The sequence below is a fragment of the Lonchura striata genome, chromosome 2, assembly GCF_050655825.1.
Source record: "Lonchura striata isolate lonStrDom1 chromosome 2, ASM5065582v1, whole genome shotgun sequence".
Classification (NCBI taxonomy): domain Eukaryota; kingdom Metazoa; phylum Chordata; class Aves; order Passeriformes; family Estrildidae; genus Lonchura; species Lonchura striata.
Genome location: NC_140704.1, coordinates 35941559 through 35961787, shown reverse-complemented (window position 1 = coordinate 35961787; position 20229 = coordinate 35941559). Strand labels below are relative to the sequence as shown.

The following is a 20229-nucleotide window of genomic DNA, read 5'->3' as shown; positions in this document are numbered from 1 at the left end:
GTCCGCACTGACCCACAATTAAAGTGCAGCTTCTTAACAAAAAGTGAATTAAAGCCTTGGAGAAGTATCAGCCTTCCCCCTCCATAGGCCAGTTCCAATATGAGAGATTGTGGAGTTTTGTTCCAGAAAGAAAATTTCCAAGTGTTGTTTCTGTATATGGGACAAGAGCCAATCTATCCCCACTATCTCAGACAAAAGAACCTACCATTTGTTTCTGACAAGGTTTCAGACCTCCAAGTGTGGGAAAGTTTACCAAATGATTACACACATAGCAGAGGAAGTCCTTCTCATGAGAAGCAATTTAAAGGAACATTGGTTCTGTATTAACTTGGATATGGAGTTCTTTATATATAAACTTTTTTTTTGATGGGCAATTTATCAGGTTATAAAAATAGAGAAACTAAGGTCATTCCCCACTTGCTTTTGCTTAAGGGCAGCACTATGTAAATGCAGAAGGTTGCTTCCCCAGCTAGGTGAGATTCAGAAGCAATTTAGCTGCTTTCTTGCTGCAAAGAGCCCCATCTATAAAGCCCTGAGGACTCATACCACTTTTGCAGAGTTAGCTGACAGGGTTCTGTACAACACCCTAGAAAGATGTGCAAAAGTACCCAATTATACAGAGGAAACATAAGTCTGCCTGGTTTTATTACTTTCACCTTCATACTGTTACTGCTTAACTTGAACCAGTTGCCAGAGGGAGATTCAGGTGGGTCTGAGAAATATGTTGCTCAATATCCGGGTCTTTAAATCACTTCTTGTCTTGGAGGCAACATCACAAAAACCTCTTAGGTCTGACCCACATCTAGTAAGTTTATACTTAAGCATCATGGCTTCACTAAGCCAAAGCAAATAAATCCTTCTCTGAGCTACCCTACAGGGCTGTTGGCTTTTGCTTGTGGTGAATTTTACAATTTCACTCTTGCTATCTGTAATATGTTGCTATGTCCTTCATCAGTATTCCAGTACATCTCTGCCCCTCCATTGTGGATTATAGAAGGGATGTGGAAAAGTGAAGTTTTCATCTCCCATCCTTCTAAACACCACCAGCATCCTACCTTTGGAATGGCATGTCAGCTCTCAGCTTCCATAGGTAGCCTGTAAAAAACTGCATGTATTTACAAAATGCCCAGAAATTATGCCATCATGGTAACAAGAAAAATGAAAAACAATCTTTTGAGAATTCTTTGGATGGGATCACAATACAGCCCTGCCACAAACATCAAGCAGTGCTGGCACTTGTATATTCACTAGCACTTCGTGACATCTCCTAGACAAATATTATTTGGAAGATTTATTAAAAACAGTTCAAAAAGCCACCTGTTAACTGTGATTATTGCAAGCACCAAGAGCAAGGAAGAAAAAAAATACTAAAATAAAGAAATAAAAAATTACAGGATATAGTTGCTAGTATAATTTTAGTTGTGTAAAATAGCACTTTTGAAGGTTTAATTAGACTGATTTAATTCCTTCCTCTTTTGTCAGTCAGTGCAATTGTTATAAGGATGCATTTTATTTTAAGGATCATTTGCAATGGGGAAGGAAGAGGAGGAAGTTTATTTAATGCTCAGTATTTAGAGACTGACATACTGCCCAATATAGATCTGGACACAGTGCGTGTTAAATGTATGCAAGATAGTACTGAATTCTTGTTTTATGTGTCATGTGATGAGATGAAAGGTTATGACATTTTTATAAGGATAAAATGAAATGGAAATTATTTTGCTGCCCTGTGCTGAAATGAAATACTTCAGCATTTGTTGAGGAAGTAAATGCATTAAATGAGTTCTCTTATGCTTGGGACATAAATAAAATAATCCATGGTTGTAAATCCAGTGTGATTAGAAATGCTATCAGTATAAAAGGCCACATCAAACACAGGCCCATGAGTCTAAGGGATTGCTGTATTTGGTTAGGAATAATGATATAAAATAACCTACAAAAAGAGCATATAAAGAAAGAACATTAGCAAATTTATTAAATCAAATGTAGGAATTTTATATATATATATAAAGAATAAATATAAATATAAATAAAGAATAAATATATATAAAGAATAAAAGTGTAATTCTTCATATTCCATGAATTGTAACTGCCTTTTTGTCTCTTAAGGTCTTATGGCCAGAAACAACTGGTTCAACTCAGAGTGAGCCTTCTTTCTTTCTATAACAACTATGCCAGTCTTGAAAGTCCAGCTGTGGTAGGCACCTACAGATGCTTTCATCCCAGTAGTCTGACTGAAAAGGAAATTAAAATAATGAAGCTTACATAGCCCCTCATTACCTGATTAACAGCTTTCCTTGCAACTTTCAGTGAATTCCCGTTGCTTCCTCCCTGCTGCTCAGTGAGCATCTCTTTTACCCTGAAGTGCGCTGACAACCCACCCTTTCCTTTCCAACATCTCTTAAGCAGTGGTTTCTCTTCCAGTTCCAGCTTTAAGGAAGTAAAACCTTAGCAGAAGCTAAATTGTTGTAGGACTAAATTGTTAGTTTCCCCATTATTTCAATAAATATACAGATGTAAGGTATATGTTAAGCATAATCTGCTTACTCTGTATAAATTAGAGTTCACAGCTAAGAATTGATTGTTTCTTTGAGCAAGAGGTGGACAAAATGACTTCATGACCCTTTCCAATCTCCTTCTTTGTACATCTGCAATTCTGTGCCTTGCTATGAGTTGATGATTGGTAACTTTTTACTACTATTTCTCTGATGTCACAAGCATTACCACACTTCAAATATTGATGAAGTGGTGGTGCTCTGCACAACACATGAGTCAGAAGTATAAATACATCACTTATATTCAACACTGTATAAATCATTTCTATTCAAATAAATGTTTTGAAGAATGTAGTGTTTCACAGATAATTTCAGATTTTTAGAATTTTTAAGTTCTTTAAGACTCAAATCTTGCTAAGTGGTGCTTTTAATATAATGTGTAATTGTTACTAGAAGTGTTGGCATTCACAGTGAGATAAGTAAATGAAAGGCTGCTTAGCAGTGTTGCCTTCATCAACATTTAGATCATAAACACTATTGTTTTAGAAGGGAATTTAACTCCTCTCAGTTGTATTTTTAATGCTGGAAGGAAAATGCAGTAGTTGGAAGCATCCTGAGTTGTATTATTAAACAGCAATATCACTATGTCATACAGCATAGTCTTTCTAGAAAAGCCACAATGTGGTGTTAAGGTCTAGAGTTCATTTTTGTGCTCATCTGACCAAGTTCAGGTAAGAAAGCAGTATTTGTTGTGAAAAGAGAGAAAGGTTGATTACCAGAAGCTAAAGTCCCAGTCTGTCCTTTTAGCCCCTTAATGTTCTTGAAGAGGCAGTCTTGCTGTCACTAAGATATTGTGCAGGGAATGTTGGAAATATTTTCTGTAACCCTGGGATTTCATAAAGACGATCAGACAACAGTACTGGAACAGTCCAGAGAGTTGGCTGTGCCCTAACGTATGTGGGAACATTGGGATTTTTTGGCTTTCCTGTTTTGGAAAAATAAAGAGTGTAGAAATACCCTCAGTTCTCTCCTTGATCCTGCCTACGATGGAACTGAGAAGGTACTTCTGCATTCTGAGTTTGAGCTCTCTTCTCAGTAGTGAAAAGAAGGGTGAAAAAAGTCAATTTAACATGACTGGCACTGTTGCTTGTTCACAAGTCATTGATCAGGAGCTAGTAGTAGAAAGCAGCTTTCGTAATACAGCTTGCAGCTATTTCGAGTTAGCTCCTCTCAGCAGGATTCATCTTCCTGGAAAGGCCCCACGGAGACCAGCTTAAAATAGAAATCATTAGGAGGGAGATGCACTGCAAAAGCAGCAGTGTGAAAAAACAAAGAACCTCAGAGAAGTTTGGTTTTCTCCGCATCCATCTGATTTTATGTCAAGTGTGCTTTGTGCCTTCATCTGGCAGGGTGTTTGTCTCCCACCTCCTCAGTGGAAGGGAAGAGGTGCAGATTTGTCTTCTGGATGGATGGGCATGAAGAGATGCCTGAGGGGACCTTGTCTACAGCATTCAAGTTTTCCCATTCATTTAATTCAGCTCTGGTTGGGTGGTTGGGTTTCTTGCAAAATCTGTATTGAATACAAGCAAAAATTTCAGTGAAAGTTACTTTATTTAATAAGCCTCTAAAATAATTATGCCAAGCCTAACAGCTTTTCCATATTGAGAGAGGAATGTTTTGAATAGCCTTTTTCCCTGGCCTGGGAACTCAGTAGTGACTGCTCACACCATCATGGAATATAGAGCATTTCAATCATCAGAGAGCATAAGTTTTCTCTGATTTTCCTGCTAGAAGCTGCTGTGAATTTTTTTCATTGCTATAGATAGCATGTCTTCAGTTTAAAATTTAGCAATTAAATTAGGGAAAGGAAATAGAAATCCTGATTTTTTAAAAAAATTACTTCTACAGTGAGTGTGCATGCAAAGTGATTCACAATTTACCATAACTGTAAGAGCAAGAAATAAAATATATATTTCATCTTAATTTTTAGCTGTTTCAACTGTTGCTAACAAACTCACTACCTGCCACGGTGTTTTTCCATATTTTTTTTAAAATAACATAAATGGAATCAGTTGCATGTTCTGCTCCATAGTTGTAGTTGCATGTAAAGTATATCAAGGCAGCTGATCACAGTCTAACTCAGGAAGTAATTATTGATTTACTGGTCTGGTATCTATCGAACTTAAATATATCTGTTCATTTAAGAATAAATACCCAACATTTATTCTAATCCATTATATAAAAGGCATCCTTTGAGATGTGAATCTGGTTTGAGGGCATCCATCAAAGTGGATAATGTTGCTGACTTCTGAAGAGAACAACTGGTTTAACAGCTCTAGTATTTCTAAGGCTTAGTCAGGCTCACACTCAGGGTATGACAGTTCATTTTGTGATAGTCAGACATTTGTTAGCACTATTCTGAAACAAATCCAGAGTCTTGTAATGGCAGTCTGGTATCTCGTACATCTCACAGCAGTGCTCTAACCACCAGGTGAGAAGTTGCAAAATTCATTTTTTATTTTCCTCTACTAAGAACTTCATTGAATAAAGAAATATTTTATTTTTCTGCAGAAAAAAATTAGCATCACCTAAATAAAATCTTGAAAGAAAGGAAAAAAAAAAAACAATCAAGGCAGTCAGGAGTATTTGACCTTAACCTTTGTTTTCTCTGTACAATAGGATTTTGATAACTTTTGAATAGCAACTGCTATCCCAACAGATGGATATTTATAGCACAGAATCAAACTGGACTCAGTTTTGAATAATATAGAAATCACATAATCTGTTTGTCTGATTCATTGTCTCAATTAAGTTTTTTTAAAGGTAGGAAGGTGTTTTCACTTCCAAATTGACATCTGCAGGGTTTTTTAAAGATAATTACTTTTTTATTAAAAAAAAATAAAAAAAAGCCAGCTGTGAGGTACTGATATAGAGCAGTAGATAAGGAAAAAATCAATATGTGACCAGTTCATTCATATACATGAAGCACTTCTCTCAAAGTACAATAACATCTCCTATGAAGGAAGAATAAATTATACATCTCAGCTTAAAGTAAAAGTCCTTCAGCTGAGTAATATTATATCAATATATATATATATCAGTATAGCACTCTTGAAATAGTATCTTTTAAAGTATTTCCAGTTGCAAGGGTACCTTTTGAGGTACAGAAAGGTAAAATAAGCTTTGTCTGCACTTGGGAACTTATTTTCCCTCTTCATCTCAGCAACTGACTGCCCTCTGAGGTCCCCCCAGCAGTGGAAGGACCTTGGATGAGAGTCCCCAGTGAGGATGCTGTGCCCTGGCACAGCTGTTCACAGGAGAGTAGTTGCAGAGAACATACCATAGCTCCTCTTGCCATCCCTCCTCTTCTTCCCACCTCTTTCCAGTCCATGCGGATTTCAAAGGTGTCCCAGCAGAAGGATGTGATCAAGGAGGCACTCATGCAAAATCACATGCAAAATCCCACATCTCATGCTTTACTCATCTAAGGATTTTTTTTTTTAATTCCTCCATAGTCACCAGCCAGGGAAGAAGAATGAGCACTAATAAATTCGGGTTCCATTTATTTGAAAGTTAAAAAGCTTTGTGTTCAAAAGAGATGAGGGCAGCAGATTAGAAGCCATATGCAGTTCAAGGGCATATTTAAGAAAAGGATTCATTGCCAATTCCACAAGGAATTCTACCTTCCTTCTGTTTCATTGCACTAGAGAAGGACATCCCAATTTATGCCTTTGTGCCTCAGTTGCTACTTACTGGCGGTTTTTCCTACCTTTGCTCCTGATCTTTTTTCCTCTGAAACTAATATTAAAATCTGGCATTAATCTTGCTAAAGTAAATATGTGATGATACAAACATTTCTATTAATTTTTACTGCTGAGTGACTATCATATTCCGTTCATAAGTTTTTAGAAATTTCTCAATGCACTGACTCATCAAACATGGTTTCAGCTGGGTTTTACAGTGATGATAAATTATTTTCCTTATTTTTTTAAATATTGATTCACAAAACATCTCTAAAGGTCAGTAATAATAGTAGAGTATTTCCACATCATGTGGACTACCTTTCAGCTTTTGTTTTCTTGCTCTTGTTTTCCTGATTTTTATATTTTCTCAATTAGTCTTCATCAGGTTGGAGGTTTGCTTTGAATTATTTTCTTGGTCCATCTGCTTAGTTCATGTCCATGCCCGATTTTTTAATGTATGCTTTAATATATGTGGGGATCACACACTATGGAATACTTTCCTTTCTAATGCTGAGAAATGGAAAAGACAGTTGAATTCAGTGATTCAGGCTGTGGTCAAGCATGGCTGTCTTGCCTATGAAGGCTTTGGACTTCTGATGCTTCACATTCTGGACCTTTTACAAGAAGGAAATCATGCATTCTCTGAAATGGTGGAAAACAGAATGTAAGTTGCTCTTTTATAAATAAATATTAATATATTTTACTTACCAAATGGAGGGAACATACAATTTAGATATAAAATTTAAAAATCAAGTAAAATGTTGTAATAATTATGTATTTTCTCAATTCAAGATGCTACGTATTTGCAGAAAGATCTGGTTTTTTTTATTATTTCTGGCCTTCATAATGAAGTGTCTTTCTCATGTAAAATTGTTCAATTGTACAACAATTTGACAATTGTACAACATTGCTGCAGAACATTGCCACTGTAATACAGTAAATAATGTGAGCATAGATCTCCTGGTTCAGGCAGACTGCTTATGCAAAGCTGAGTTATGGTACCTTCACTGATGCTCTTGACCTTGATCACATCACTTTGACTTCTGTCAGCTATTGTCTTTCATGGTTCTAGACTCTTTCATTCCTTCTACATCTCAGATTGCTTTTTAGTGGTTCATTTAGTATTTAGGCATGGATCCTTTCTCCTCTTTGCCGTTTCTGTTCATCCTTTATAGCCATTACTGATTTCTGGCCCAACTCAATTTCAAACTTGTGTTTATACACAAGTTTGAAATCTACCTCTCCACTTCTAATCTTTCTTCTTGCCCTGTCTCCCACATCTCATTATATTGTTATTTATTCTGTAAACACAAAACTCATACCGAATTACTCAATGCTTTTACTTGAAACTTCATATTGTGTCAGAGTTGGCAGTGTCATCGTATTTGTCCTTGTCAGGATCATCTGTTAACAGCAGTTCTGGCTTTTCACTGATTTGGACCCTGAATATGCAGGATGTTGTTAAAAAAAAAACAAATGCAATGTAGGTGTGGCTTAATTGTACAGAGCTCTAATTGTGAAGTACCTGGATAGAGATACTCATGAGCAGCAAAGCATTCTTCCCAGATGAGTGTCACTGAGGGATTTGGGCTCAGTCTGTGTATGTAAGACAGGAGTGGCACAAAGAAGTATCCTGTCATTTTCAGTTGACAGATACCATCTCCTTCTGCCAATCTGTCTCTAGAAATCTCTGCTGTTTTCTTAAAGAGTGGGAAAGCAGGAGCTGGGAGGCCAGAGAATGCAGTTACTTGAATCTCCAGAGTTATCTGGGCTGTGTTGGAGTGTAGTATTGCTTGGGGTTGTTTTCCTGCAAACACGCTATACCAGGGTAGTGAAATGCATCCTTGAAGGACCATGCTGTGGGTATGGAAGGCAAGAGTCTCCAGAAGTGTTGGTACTAACTGCTCCTTCTGTCAAATAAGTTTTGCTGAGCCCTAGGTCTTGTACATAAAAGAAGAGAATAGAAGGGGAAATAAACTTTTTTTAGTCCTTCTATGAAGCATCTGCCGTGGCCATGGGATCAAGATGAACATTGCTGTGCTTCTACATAAACCTCTCTGTGAGATGCATCTGATTTCTCTGTTTCTGAATGCTTTCCAAAGCATTTTCAAGTTCAAAATTGTATGTAGCACAGAGGCTGATGTGGTCTTCTAGGGGCCAGTAGTAGCCCGAGTTCCGTGGTACACAGGGGCAACAGAAAACCTGCAGAGCAGAGCATTACTGGAGGCGTCCTGGCAGCAGTGCCAGGCTCAGGCTGTCCTCACCTGTGCAGATAATAAGATTGTCAGTCTCTAGGTTTGGGTACAGAATTGTGTTTGAAGGTCACAGAAGTTTTTGAAAGTATCAGTCAACAGTAAGTAACAGCACATTTGAGTTTATTTAAAATGTTTTCTCTTTTTATCTTTCTTTTGATGTTACAGGAAATATTCAGGAAGTCATTTTGCAAGAACGCTTGGAAAAAGAAGATGAAATTCTGGTTTCCTTGGCTGGCTTGAAGCAGGTATTACTATTGCTTAGCTTAACCTTCTAGTGCCCTTCAGAACTATTAATCCTTTCTCCTTTTTTCTCCTATTTTATTCTTTCTGTATACTATTGGTTTGTGTTCTTGTAGCTGTTTTACTGGTTCATCAAACCTTGTGGTGTGTTTTTATTTGTAACAATAAAACTCAGCTATAAAGAGTTCAAACAACTTGCACAGTATTTGCAGTGGAGGTTTTGGAGGCCTCAGATCACAACTAAAGAAGTGCAACACAAAGTGCTGGACTTCAGCCACACTATCATTTTTCATAATGCAAAATGCACTTGCTAGACAACAACTACGCCCATGTCCCCATTATTTCATTGTGGCAACACTTGAATATCATTGAATTAAAGGAAAAAATACTACATACATAAAATGAGAATGGTAGCATCTGTGGCTCTGATTATACTGCCCTCTGTTCCCTCAAAATACATTTTATTAAGAGCAATGTGACATATTTTAAACCTTTAATGAGGCAGGAAGTAATCTTAACAGTTTTATTTCCTTTCAATTTCTTGAATAGTTGTTTTCCAGACTCCAATAAAAAACCCATTTCACTGTTATTTCTATCTTTAACCAATATAGGTATGAATATTGACTTGCTTCCTATCTTTGCAAAGCAAATATTTTTAGGGAAATGGCATATGAAAGCAGTCTGCACAGGGCTTTAGAAAATGCAGAGTTCCTCCTAGTTTTTAACTTACAACCTTTCCCTTTCTATTCAACAACAGATCAAGGATATCCTGAAAGGTTCATTGCGTTTCAACCAGAGCCAGCTGGAAGCTGAAGAAAATGAGCAAATCACTATTGCTGATGATCATTACTGTTCCAATAACCAGAACAAAGGGGCAAGTGATGTCCTAAAGGGACCTGTCATGACAAAGCAACAGTTCATCTCAGCACAACAGGTAACATAAAAACGTCTCAAGCAGGCCATTGATGGCCCTCCATTTTTTGGAGACTTCCTCTAGCAGACATTATGTGGGAAACACCAGCATTCCTGGTCCATATGGAGAGTGGGTTAAAAGTGTCTCTCTAGCTACTGCCCTACTCTGATTAATTATTTTTATTGTAGCCTTATAAGATATTTAAGTCTAAGTGTTAGGCAGTGTTTGGGGGGTGTTCTTTCACACTGTTGAATCACAGAATCACAGATTAATTTCCTACAAAAAAATGCAAAAATTGCAGGTAAATGTTCCCATACCAAATGTTCCCACATGATTATTCTCATTGTCCTTGTCCTCCAGGATCCCATTATGTAAGAGCTGATTAACTGCATTGCAGGGTATTCATGGCCTGTGCCAAAAAGGAAATAGCAAGGAGGTTGCTTTTACCTTCTACTTCATTGTATTGACTTTTTCCTTGAATCTGTAAACAATGTTTTCACATACAAAACATACAGTCATAGGAAAAGTTCATAGACGAAGGGCCCTCTCTAAGGGTCAGTCCAACCCAAACATGATCTTAAAAATAAGTACTTTTGTGCCTGCTCATTTCTGTGTTGGAGTTCTATTAAGTCTGCCACCCTGCTGCTGATAACTCACACTCATAAATCAGTGGCAGTACTGTCACCTCAAAGTCTTAACTGAGTCTGCAGTCAGTTCACTTTTGACAAGTGTACTTAGGAACTGCAGGAAATATTTATTCATTTTCAAATAATGATGCAGGGTCATTTTAATTTATAACACACAATCCCCCTGAGTTAGAACACTATGTTAAAAATATATATTTTAATTGTACTACGGTATTAGAGGCAATACCAAGATTTGTTTTTTTATACTGAGTAATGGTGAAGAAAAAAGCTTTGCTAGAGTGTTTTCATTGCTTGCTTAGCTGTTGTCATTACAATCACTATTTTCTGCCATAATAAAGGTATAGGTTAAACTGATACAGCATATTGGACTGTTGATATAATGGCTTCCTATTTTTCCCTTTGATCTCCTGGCATTTTATATTAAGTACCTTTTGTTTTCTTTCCAAAATGGTAAATAATGTTTTTTGATGATTTTTTACATCTAGAAGCTAGAAGGCAGAATGCCATATAACATGGCAGCAAGCTCTGTATGTGGTGTGTGTGGGTGTGTGTGTGTGGTGTGTGGGTGTGAGAGCAGACCCTACTGATGGTGGAGAAGCCTTACTCGGAGGCTGGTCTAAACCATGTATCATGGACGTGGTGGGACTCTTTGGGTATTGAGAGTGGAGCAAGTGAAGCCTGGTCTGCACAGATTTCTCTCCAGTGCAGATTTTCAGGGTGATGTACAAGGAGGTCTGGGCTTAATCCAGTGTGTAGTCAGGGTATCTACATCCAGCCCCAGGAACTGAGCAGCATCCATGACTCCTACAATTTCAAGGCTGCTCATAAGTCAACTATGAGCAATGTGAGTAGAGATTGTACAAGCTAAGCTGCTGCAGAACATTAATGAGGCATTAGCACTGCATGGTTTATGTTTGGAGGTGCAGTACATTCATATGGATTAGCCTCCTCTCCTCTTATCTTTTGTAACTTCCAATTATGATAATGAGCAACAGCACCTCTGATGGAAAGAAAAAGATCAGTGTTAGAAATGGTACTCTAGGAGGACTGGTGGTATCCTTAGTTAGTTAATTAGGGATAGTTTGTCTGTCTAACTACCCCCTAGTTATCTGTGCTGTTTCCAAGCCCTTAGTCTTTAACCACCACACATAAAAATGAATAAAAAGAGGAGAGCTCTGGACCCCTTTTAATAAAACACAGGACAATAGAACTGCAGAATAGTGGACTGTGAAATTAAAGTGTTAATTGATGGGCTCAGTTGTTGGCCCAAACCAGGGCACAGCCCAGGCTTTTAGCTCTGCTGAAGAAAGAGGGCTGCACTGGTGCCCTGGGTCATGCTGGGAGTACTTACAGAGAGCTGCAGGGGGATAAAAAAACAACCACCTCTAGGCATTTTAATGCATTTCTTGCTAAATAAATTTCTACTCTATTTGCATTCGCTGTGACTTTGGTAATGCCTGTAATTCTATTTGGTGTGATTTGTACTGTAGGGATTGTTCTTTGCTGGAGTTATAGGGTTATTTTCTAGGATAGCTGAAACACTTACAGGTGTAGCTTTTCTATAAATGAGATTAAAATCTGGTCTTTTGTGCCTGGTTGTTATATAAGAATAAACTATTTATCATCACAGCTTTTTTAAAAAGTGTTATTCCTCTTTCTTTGTGCCAAAATCCCTTTCTGCAAAATGAGGATAAGGATATAGCCCTTCTTTAGAAAGGAAAGCTGCAAAATTAAAAATGCAAAAAAAAATTAAGATAAAGGCTAAAAGGAATCAAGCATTTTTTGGAATGTTTGGCTTTGGTAGCAGCATGCAGTTGACAAACAGAAGGCTTCTGTTGCTAAATAATGAATGATAATTAACACATTATCTTGCCTTTATGTCTGTTCAAAGAAGGAGGCAAAATGAGCTGCTGTTCTTCTAAGCTTTCTTGATTTGTATCCTTGCATTTAGTTTTAACTCATTCACAGTGTGAAGGCAAATGAAATAAGCCTGGTCCTAGTAGCTGATATTCATCAGGAAAAATTGTTTGGAGAAGCCATATGGCAACGGGCGTAAGGTTGTTAACTTCCAAAGCTACTGGAAGTATAATTCTGTCATTTTTCATTTATTCAGTAGTGGCAGCAGATGGGAGAAAACATGCTTCACGTCAGCATGAGTTTCCTGAAACAGAAACAGGCAAAAGAAGAAGGAAGGAGGTATTTTACCTCTGGAAATATCAGTTCCAAAATACAAGTGTATGCTAGGGATAGGCAAAGATTTACAGACAGCCCTTTTATAGGATTTTGGGGTCAATATCTCTGCTTTGCTGCTTCTCTGTTACTTCAGTGAGCCATAGGTCTTAACCAAACCAAAAAGCGTGGGTGGCGTGAAGAGTACTGTTGGGAAGCTCAACATTAGCAAGAAGGAATTGGGATGAGTGGTTTTCTGTATTAAAAAGCAAGATGCTTTTCCAGCTGCACTAGGGAACGCTCTTGAAAGCAGAATTTGGGAAACTGGGGAGTGCCAGAAACAAAAATACTGATCTTGCTGGGCAAGTGTTTCACTAAGCAAGATCTGTGTCACCCTACGCAAGGTGGAGGTGTGAGGGCTGTGAGGACTGAAATAAAGAATTCTTGATAGCTTGGAATAATAGTGTATAATTTTGAAAAATGAGGCAGTACTGCATTCCCTGAGAGCTTTTAAATAGAAGTGTGGAAAGAGGCCAGGTGAATTATGTGGCAGTGGTTGTTTAGAGGAATGTGTATTTCTGTTGTACAGGGTGGGGGGATGGAAACAAAGTTCTGAAATTTTGACTATGGTATTTAGAGCTCCCAAAAAAGTATCAATACAGGCTGGAAGATTAGGGATTGAAAACAGCCCTGCTTGAGAAGGACTAGGGAATATTAGTGGATGAGAGGACATTTCCCAAATGGGCACTTGAGCCCAGAAATCCAACTGTACTCTGGGCTGCATCCAAAGCAGTGAGGCCAGCAGATCAAAGGTGGTGATTCTGCCCCTCTGCTCCCCTCTGGTGAGATCCCCCTGGAGCAATGCATCCAGCTCTGGGTCCCCAGCAGAAAAAGGACATGGGCCTGTTGGATCGATTCCAGAGCAGTGGGACAAAGATGATTAGACAGCTGGATCACCTCTCCTATGAAGACAGGCTGAGAGAGTTGGTGATTTTCAGCCTGGAGAAGAGAAGGCTCCAGGGAGACCTAATTGTGACCATTTCGTAATGAAGGAGGGGCTTAAATGAGAGATAGAGACAAATTTCTTAGCAGGGCCTGTTATAATAGGACAAGGGGCAATGATTTTTAACTGAAATAGTTAGAATTTAAATTGTTTAATCTAAAATGGTTTAGATTGGATCTGAGGAAGAAATTTTTTTTATGATGAGGATGGTGTGATACATTGGAACAGTTTTTCCAGAGAGGTGGTGGTGCCCCATCCCTGGAAACATTGATGGTCCAGTTGGACAGGGCTCTCAGCAGTGTGCTCTAGTTGAAGATGTCTCTGTGCCTCACTGTGGGAGTTGGACTATGTGACCTTTAAAGGTCCTTCCAACCCAAACTATTCTGTGATTGTGTGTTGGTGGAGCCTGTTGGTTGTGCGCTGCCTGTGTCCTCAGCCCCCTGGTGATGGCAGCTGACTCACTGACAGCTCATGAAGACAGCATTTCAAACAGACAAGATGAAAGCAAAAGGCTAATTGCTAACAAATTATGCCTCAGCTCAGAAGTGTTTAAACAGTGAAGTATCTCTCCTAGTAGGATAGAACTCTGTGGTTTTAACTTCATGGAAACTGCTTGAAGTTTCTGACATTTGAACTACTCTGGTTCTGCATGTATCAGGAGGGTTGGAGATCAATTTTGATAACACTCAGAAAAGGCTAGTTGTTGATCTTTCTAAAACCAATCTGTTCGGCTTTGTGTTAATTTTATTAAGACTTCTGTGAAAAGGGAGTTACTACCAAAAATAATGGATGTCAATTTCTGTCAATGTTATGACTGTCTTACATTGGGAGAGGTAAAATTTTGGACTCCAGATACTTCCATTTGAATTGTGAAGTATTAAAATTAGTTCATTACAAAACAGAATATTAAATGTTATTAAACCTATAGTAATACTAGTTATATAATATTATTAGACCTGCATACTTGTAGATAACACAAAAATTATAAATTATGAGAACGAGATATTCCAGAATTTTCTAGAAAGGGAGATATTTGAATCCTTATTAATATAAATATGGGCAAAATTCTGTATTTTAATATATTTTCCCATTCAGCTGATATTTCTCTTTATTGTGACTTCTGATAATTTTTAATGACTATCCAAATGACAACCAAAGACTTCCAGCTCCCTCATTTCATTCTTACAGTCATTCATAATCACAGGTGGATTTTGCTTCTGAGCTACAAGAACATTCTGATCTATATTCAGTAATCAAAACAAGAAAATAATTTTCAGCTGTAATAATAAATTTTCCTAAATTAATTTTGCTGGTGGTCATGGATTCTGTAACTGCAGTTATGGCTGATGCTTGTAGTACTCCAGTTTTATATACCATACTGTAGACTTATCTTTATCTCATTCAGATTATTCCTGGTTTTTTTCTTTTCTGTAACTGCTTGTTTTTTGGTTTTTTTTCCTTTCTTTTTGTGGAAAGGTCACAGGTGTAGGGCTTGTATTGCCACAAATGAGGGTGCAAATTTCCCTTTACTTTTCCTTTTTCTCAGTCTTGCATTCATATAAGCAAATATATTGGTTTTGGCATCACACCACTTCAGGATGCTTGTACCTACAGGCTGTTTGGCAGGTTGCATTATTACTCTGAAAAAAACCTGTGTGGAATCAACCAAGAAAGCAGTCATGTTCATGCCAGAGGAGCATAGCACTAGACTGGAGCTGAATGCAGCTCTTGCAGCAGGAAACAAATTGTTGTCCATTTGAGCTACAACCAAGCTAAAAGACTGCCAGTTGTCAACAAGTGAGAAATCCCACTCTACTGTGTATGGCAGTCTCCCTTTCTAATTACATATAGCTCTGACTGGAAAAGCTGGGATTCTGAGTGTGGCTAGTATAATGGGATATAAGATTGAGACTTCATAGAGTTTTCTAATGCTCTGATGTATGGTCTTGAGTTACTACCTAAGTGCTCAAGGACACATATTTCCCAAGGTCTAAGAAGACAGAACTGGGATTCCCAGACCCTCATTTTCTGGAAGAGTTAGGAAATAGTCAACAACACTAACCCTGGAAGCTCCGGCAGCCCTGATTTTTTGGACCCAAGCTGGTGCACACTAAACCAGGTCTGTGGGTGGTTCAGATTTCACAAGTCAGGGTTTTACTCAGAAATTTTGTATCAAACCATTCTCCTGACAAGCTCCAAAATGCTATTGTACATGCAAACCAGCAAAAAAAATCTCAAAAGTACTTCACTAAATGCTACAGGAACTTACTGTAATTGCTTAATCTTTGCAGCTGTTATATCTTTTATGCTTGGCTGCTGTGGTCACTATGTGGATGCACTGTGATGATGTCTGATGTAAGACTGTTAGGCCAAAAAAAGTATTTTAGAGTGTTACATTTTATGCTTTTTTAAATTAGCTCAGTTGGTCAGAGCATGGTGCTTATATGCCAAGGTTGTGGGTTTGATATCTGTGTGGGCCATTCACTTTAGAGCTGGGCTCGATGATCCTTGTGAGTCCCTTCCAGTTCAGAATATTCTGTGATTCTGTGAAATAACAAATCATGTCATCCAAAGTTAATATCCACTGTATTTTTCACTTTTTTAGTCGTTGCTACTTCTGGATAATAATTATTCCTTTGTCCCATTCCCATGTGACTGACATGCTTCATAAGCCTTATTATATGATAATACTGGTGCTTACTTCAAGTCTTTTCTGTGCCATTGTTTCACAGACTACAACTGACCTGAGCACTTGTGAGAGCAAGAGTGCTGATGACTATATTATGGTTTCCAAAGAAGAGGAGAGAAGTAAAAGTGCTGTTCCAGAGCCGGTGCAGGCCCTTCAGGCACACAAGGAGGCAGCGGTGAAGCCAGAAGCTCCATCTCGTTCTTCTTTGGTATTTTCTGACCCTCTGATGGGTTCCATTTCAGCCTCCTCCAGCAACCTGAGCTCCAGCCCTGATGACGACAGTAGTAATAACAGCAAAGATTCTGACTTTGCTATTGTCAGCCCACTGGACATCTAAAGAAACAGGTTGGGAGAGTTTGGGAAATCTGTCATTACAACTCAGCTCTAATTTCTGTGATTCTACGGGTTGGACAGTTCTTTGGATTACAAGGGCAGAAAATAGATAAAGGTAGCCCATTTCAGCTGTCAAAACCCTAAATTAAAATAAAAAGGCAAGCAAAATTTGCTACTTTAAAAAAATAATATATACATTTTAATAACTGCCTTAAATAAAGACCCAGTAAAACCCAGTTCTAATATAAAGTTATTATTATTAATTATGCTGTTATCCTACTTAGGAGCTTTGTTACTATAGAACTGTTGCTTTCCAAAAACATAGAATAGTATGTGCTAGGTACCATAATGGAAATGTGTGGATACTTGGCATCAGACCTGAAGCAGCAAAGACAGGCTAGATTTAATATTGTCCTTTTACAAAATATGCTTGACTGTGTTTTCTCTGTTTCTTCAGAGACTGTGATTAGAGAAGTAGGGAATGAGTATCAAAAATATTAAAAAGCATCATCCTGTTAGTTCTCGCTTGAGGAATCCTAGTTTCTTCATTTTCATCCTGCAATAGCCTGAGGTGTGTTCAGGAGAGGTTTGTGTAGTTGTTCCTCAGTGCTTACAGGAGACTTATGTGACAAACTCCTTGAGAATGGGAACCTACACAACAGAGCCTTATTTGCCTTTCTCTACTTTTTCCCCTTGAGAGTTCCCAGCTCACCTCTTTCATTCTTTATCTTTGTCTACTTTTACTTCCCCTGGCATGATTTTTTTTGAATTTTACTCAGACTACCCCAGTTAAAAAATAGGTGCAAGGGAAATAACAGTGTTTCATAGTGTAGACCTGAGCTGGTTGAACTAAAGCTAGCCAGAGTATGGTAACTTACCAGGGAAGGTTGCAAAGTGAAGTGAATTAAAAGCACTTTATGTCTCATTGCTATTATCTTCTATAGACTCTGTTTACATATATTCCTATATGATTTCCATATTTCTAATCACAAGAAACATAATGGTGCAGCAGCATTAACCAACAGAAAGTTTATAATTAACTCTGTTACATATTCTTCTATGGAAAAGTGCATTTTTTTTTCCCATCAAGTCCACAGTACATTTAGTAACAGCTTTTTTCAAGTAGATAAGGGAGGGCTTTCTGTACTTTCTGATCCATTTAACCTCTGTTGGAATTCACAAAACAAAACTGGTGGTGAGTAGACCACTCCTCTTGCAGGACCTACACAGAGTTAGCTTGTGGAAAGAACATTAGTATGTCACTCTGTCACAGCAGCCAAAAAAAAAAGCATTATTTGCTTTTAAGATGCATATACATTATACCATGCAATAACTTCCTATTTGCATGGCAAAGCTTGTGTTTGTTCAAAGTCATGAAATTGTAGTTATTTGCTGCTTAGTCTGTAATTGTAAATGAAGTACTGTGTCCCAAAGATGAGGTGACATGTGATTTGCTGGTCTTAGATTTTACAAGATCTGCGTCGGTGACTGAAGAGTTAATTGTCATGTAATTAGATGGTAGCTGCCATCCTTACATGTTCAAAAGCCACCATGTAGTTCTTCAGAGATTAACTGTGCCTTGTTAAATGTTAAAATACTAGAAAGTTGTGAGCAGGCATAGCATCACACCTCTCTGCAACAGAGTGATGCAAACAGTCAGATGACTATTTAGATGAAAGATAATAACATTTTGGAGAGGTGTTTATTTTGGTGTCATTTTAAGCTTCATGAAAGATCACTTTGGAATTAAGTATGCATGCCTGTCTCCAGTTTATTTTATTACCTTGAGTTTGCATGAATGCCAGGGGACTGGGTGTGTGGTTGATTTGCTTAGGTCTTTCAAGCTTTTCTAGCCTTAACATATGCAGCAAGGCTTGTGGCTCCATCAGCAAAAGGTGGCTGTTGAAGAAGTACCTGTGGAAAGAGGAAGGAAATATTCTGGGGACAGCAAGAAAAGTTTTATATTCTGTGATACATAAATCTTCAAAGATTCCAGTAGCTTGGCAGGAGAAAATGTTTTTACTTCTTTTTTATTTTTTTTAAGCATATCAGTCTTTTGATTTCTATTCTAGTAAGTTGTTTCAGGGATCACATTGCTATTTTCTTGAACAGTCTCATTGCCAATGGAAGAGTGTGATTTGTACAGGTTTTTTATTTTTGTAAATGAGTTGTATCTTTAATGTTGCATATTTTAAAAAGTAGTGAAAGTATATAAAGATTTGGGGAGTTTCTAAGAAGAATCAGTGAATACCTATAAGCTGAATGCATATCATGCCACGTGATATGATAAAAATCTTCCAAAGCGGAGAGATGATTATACAAATAAGATCAGAGTAACTCCAGTAAATGAATCTGGTTTGGTTGTACCATGTCCTTTTACATCTAAAATATGTTTTCTCTGAAATTTGATCATAGTGCAGAGATAATTAGAAGTATTTTATTATATTCATTAAGTTAAAAACTTGTAAGTTAGATAAAATGTCAGATCATCACCCTGTTTTGTGTTAAGAATATACTGAAAGAGAAATTGTCATTTAAAATACAAGATTACTCTTTTTCTTTGGAAATGACCTGCTCGTAATGTTCCTGGATAACAATAATCAGATAGAAAAACTATAAGCATTGCAAATTGCTGATAAAAACTGATGCAGCATTAAGACTGCTGATCTGAGACTGTTTTACTGTATCTCACATCTGTAATTTATTACTTTAAGGTCTCTTGCATGTCATGTCAGTTGTATGTACTGCAGAAAGGCAGTATCATATTTTGACTGGGTATTGATTTAGTTGTGGAGCTTTGTATCTTTACTCTGGAAGAACATTTAGCCTGCTTTATTAAAGAAAGAATTAACAAACTTTCTGGGTTGTGTTTGTGCTGTTTTCTCAAAAAAGAGGGAAAGCTTTTTGGCTAGAATACTGGAAGTATAATTTCTGAGAACTAGGATGATTAAAACTTTAAAACTCTATATAAGCACAAAGTTTATTAATACTTTAATCAGATTTTATGTATGTCATCCAGGGAATAAACTGCTTGTCATTTATCTCAACTAAACATTATAGAATATTTCCTGTTTTACAAAATTTTTTGTATCTGAAAATGAACCAGTATATAACTATTTACCATGACGTAACTTCTCTGTAATTTCATGAAGCTCAGTATAGTGTCATCATTGTGTCTCAATAACCATGCTGGTATCTGTACAGTACATTTCTGAATCTCTATACTTGAATTCACATTCTGAACTCTTTCCCATGATTCTCCAGTATGTTCTCTTTAAATGGCATAGAGGCAACTATTTTAAAGATTATATTTCAGACTTAAGGTGTGTTTGTACCTGGCAGTCACAATGTCATCAATTCAAATACATCCTAATGTGAACAGATTTTCAAATTCTTAATGTCAGCCTTTAAATAATACTTTTGATTTTGTGCTGCATGTGTTGGTCTAGAATGAATGGTTCTAATGATTTATTAGACTTGAAAAGGTACAATTTCATAAAATAAACTTAATTTGGCTACAGAATAGTAATTACACTGTCTTGTAATCTGTGCTGTTCTTTTGAGAGTAATTATATACGGTCTGTGCATTAGTGTTTGCTGTGTCCCCCAATCTGCTAGACTCTGCCTTTAGTAGTTAGCTAAATTTAGAGATGAAAGAGCATGAAAAAAGGTCATTAGAGTAACAGCAACTTGAAGCATGCACACAGGCAACTTGCTGTCCTGCTTCTCACAACTTATTTAA

At 37.4% G+C, this 20229-nt stretch overlaps 1 protein-coding gene across 14 annotated transcripts in view; it reads left to right on the top strand.

Annotated features, from left to right (window-relative positions):
• The window catches only part of TBC1D5 (TBC1 domain family member 5), a 315956-nt gene extending 295940 nt beyond the window's left edge, over nucleotides 1-20016 (top strand). For all 14 annotated transcript variants that reach the window (XM_085568765.1, XM_077787232.2, XM_021538134.4 and 11 more), the window contains 3 exons: nucleotides 8659-8738; nucleotides 9491-9667; nucleotides 16198-20016. In XM_085568765.1, coding sequence (XP_085424891.1) covers nucleotides 8659-8738; nucleotides 9491-9667; nucleotides 16198-16491 — 551 coding nt within the window. In that variant the 3' untranslated portion in view covers nucleotides 16492-20016. The remainder of the gene's footprint in view (nucleotides 1-8658; nucleotides 8739-9490; nucleotides 9668-16197) is intronic.
• The last annotated feature ends 213 nt before the right edge of the window (nucleotides 20017-20229 follow it).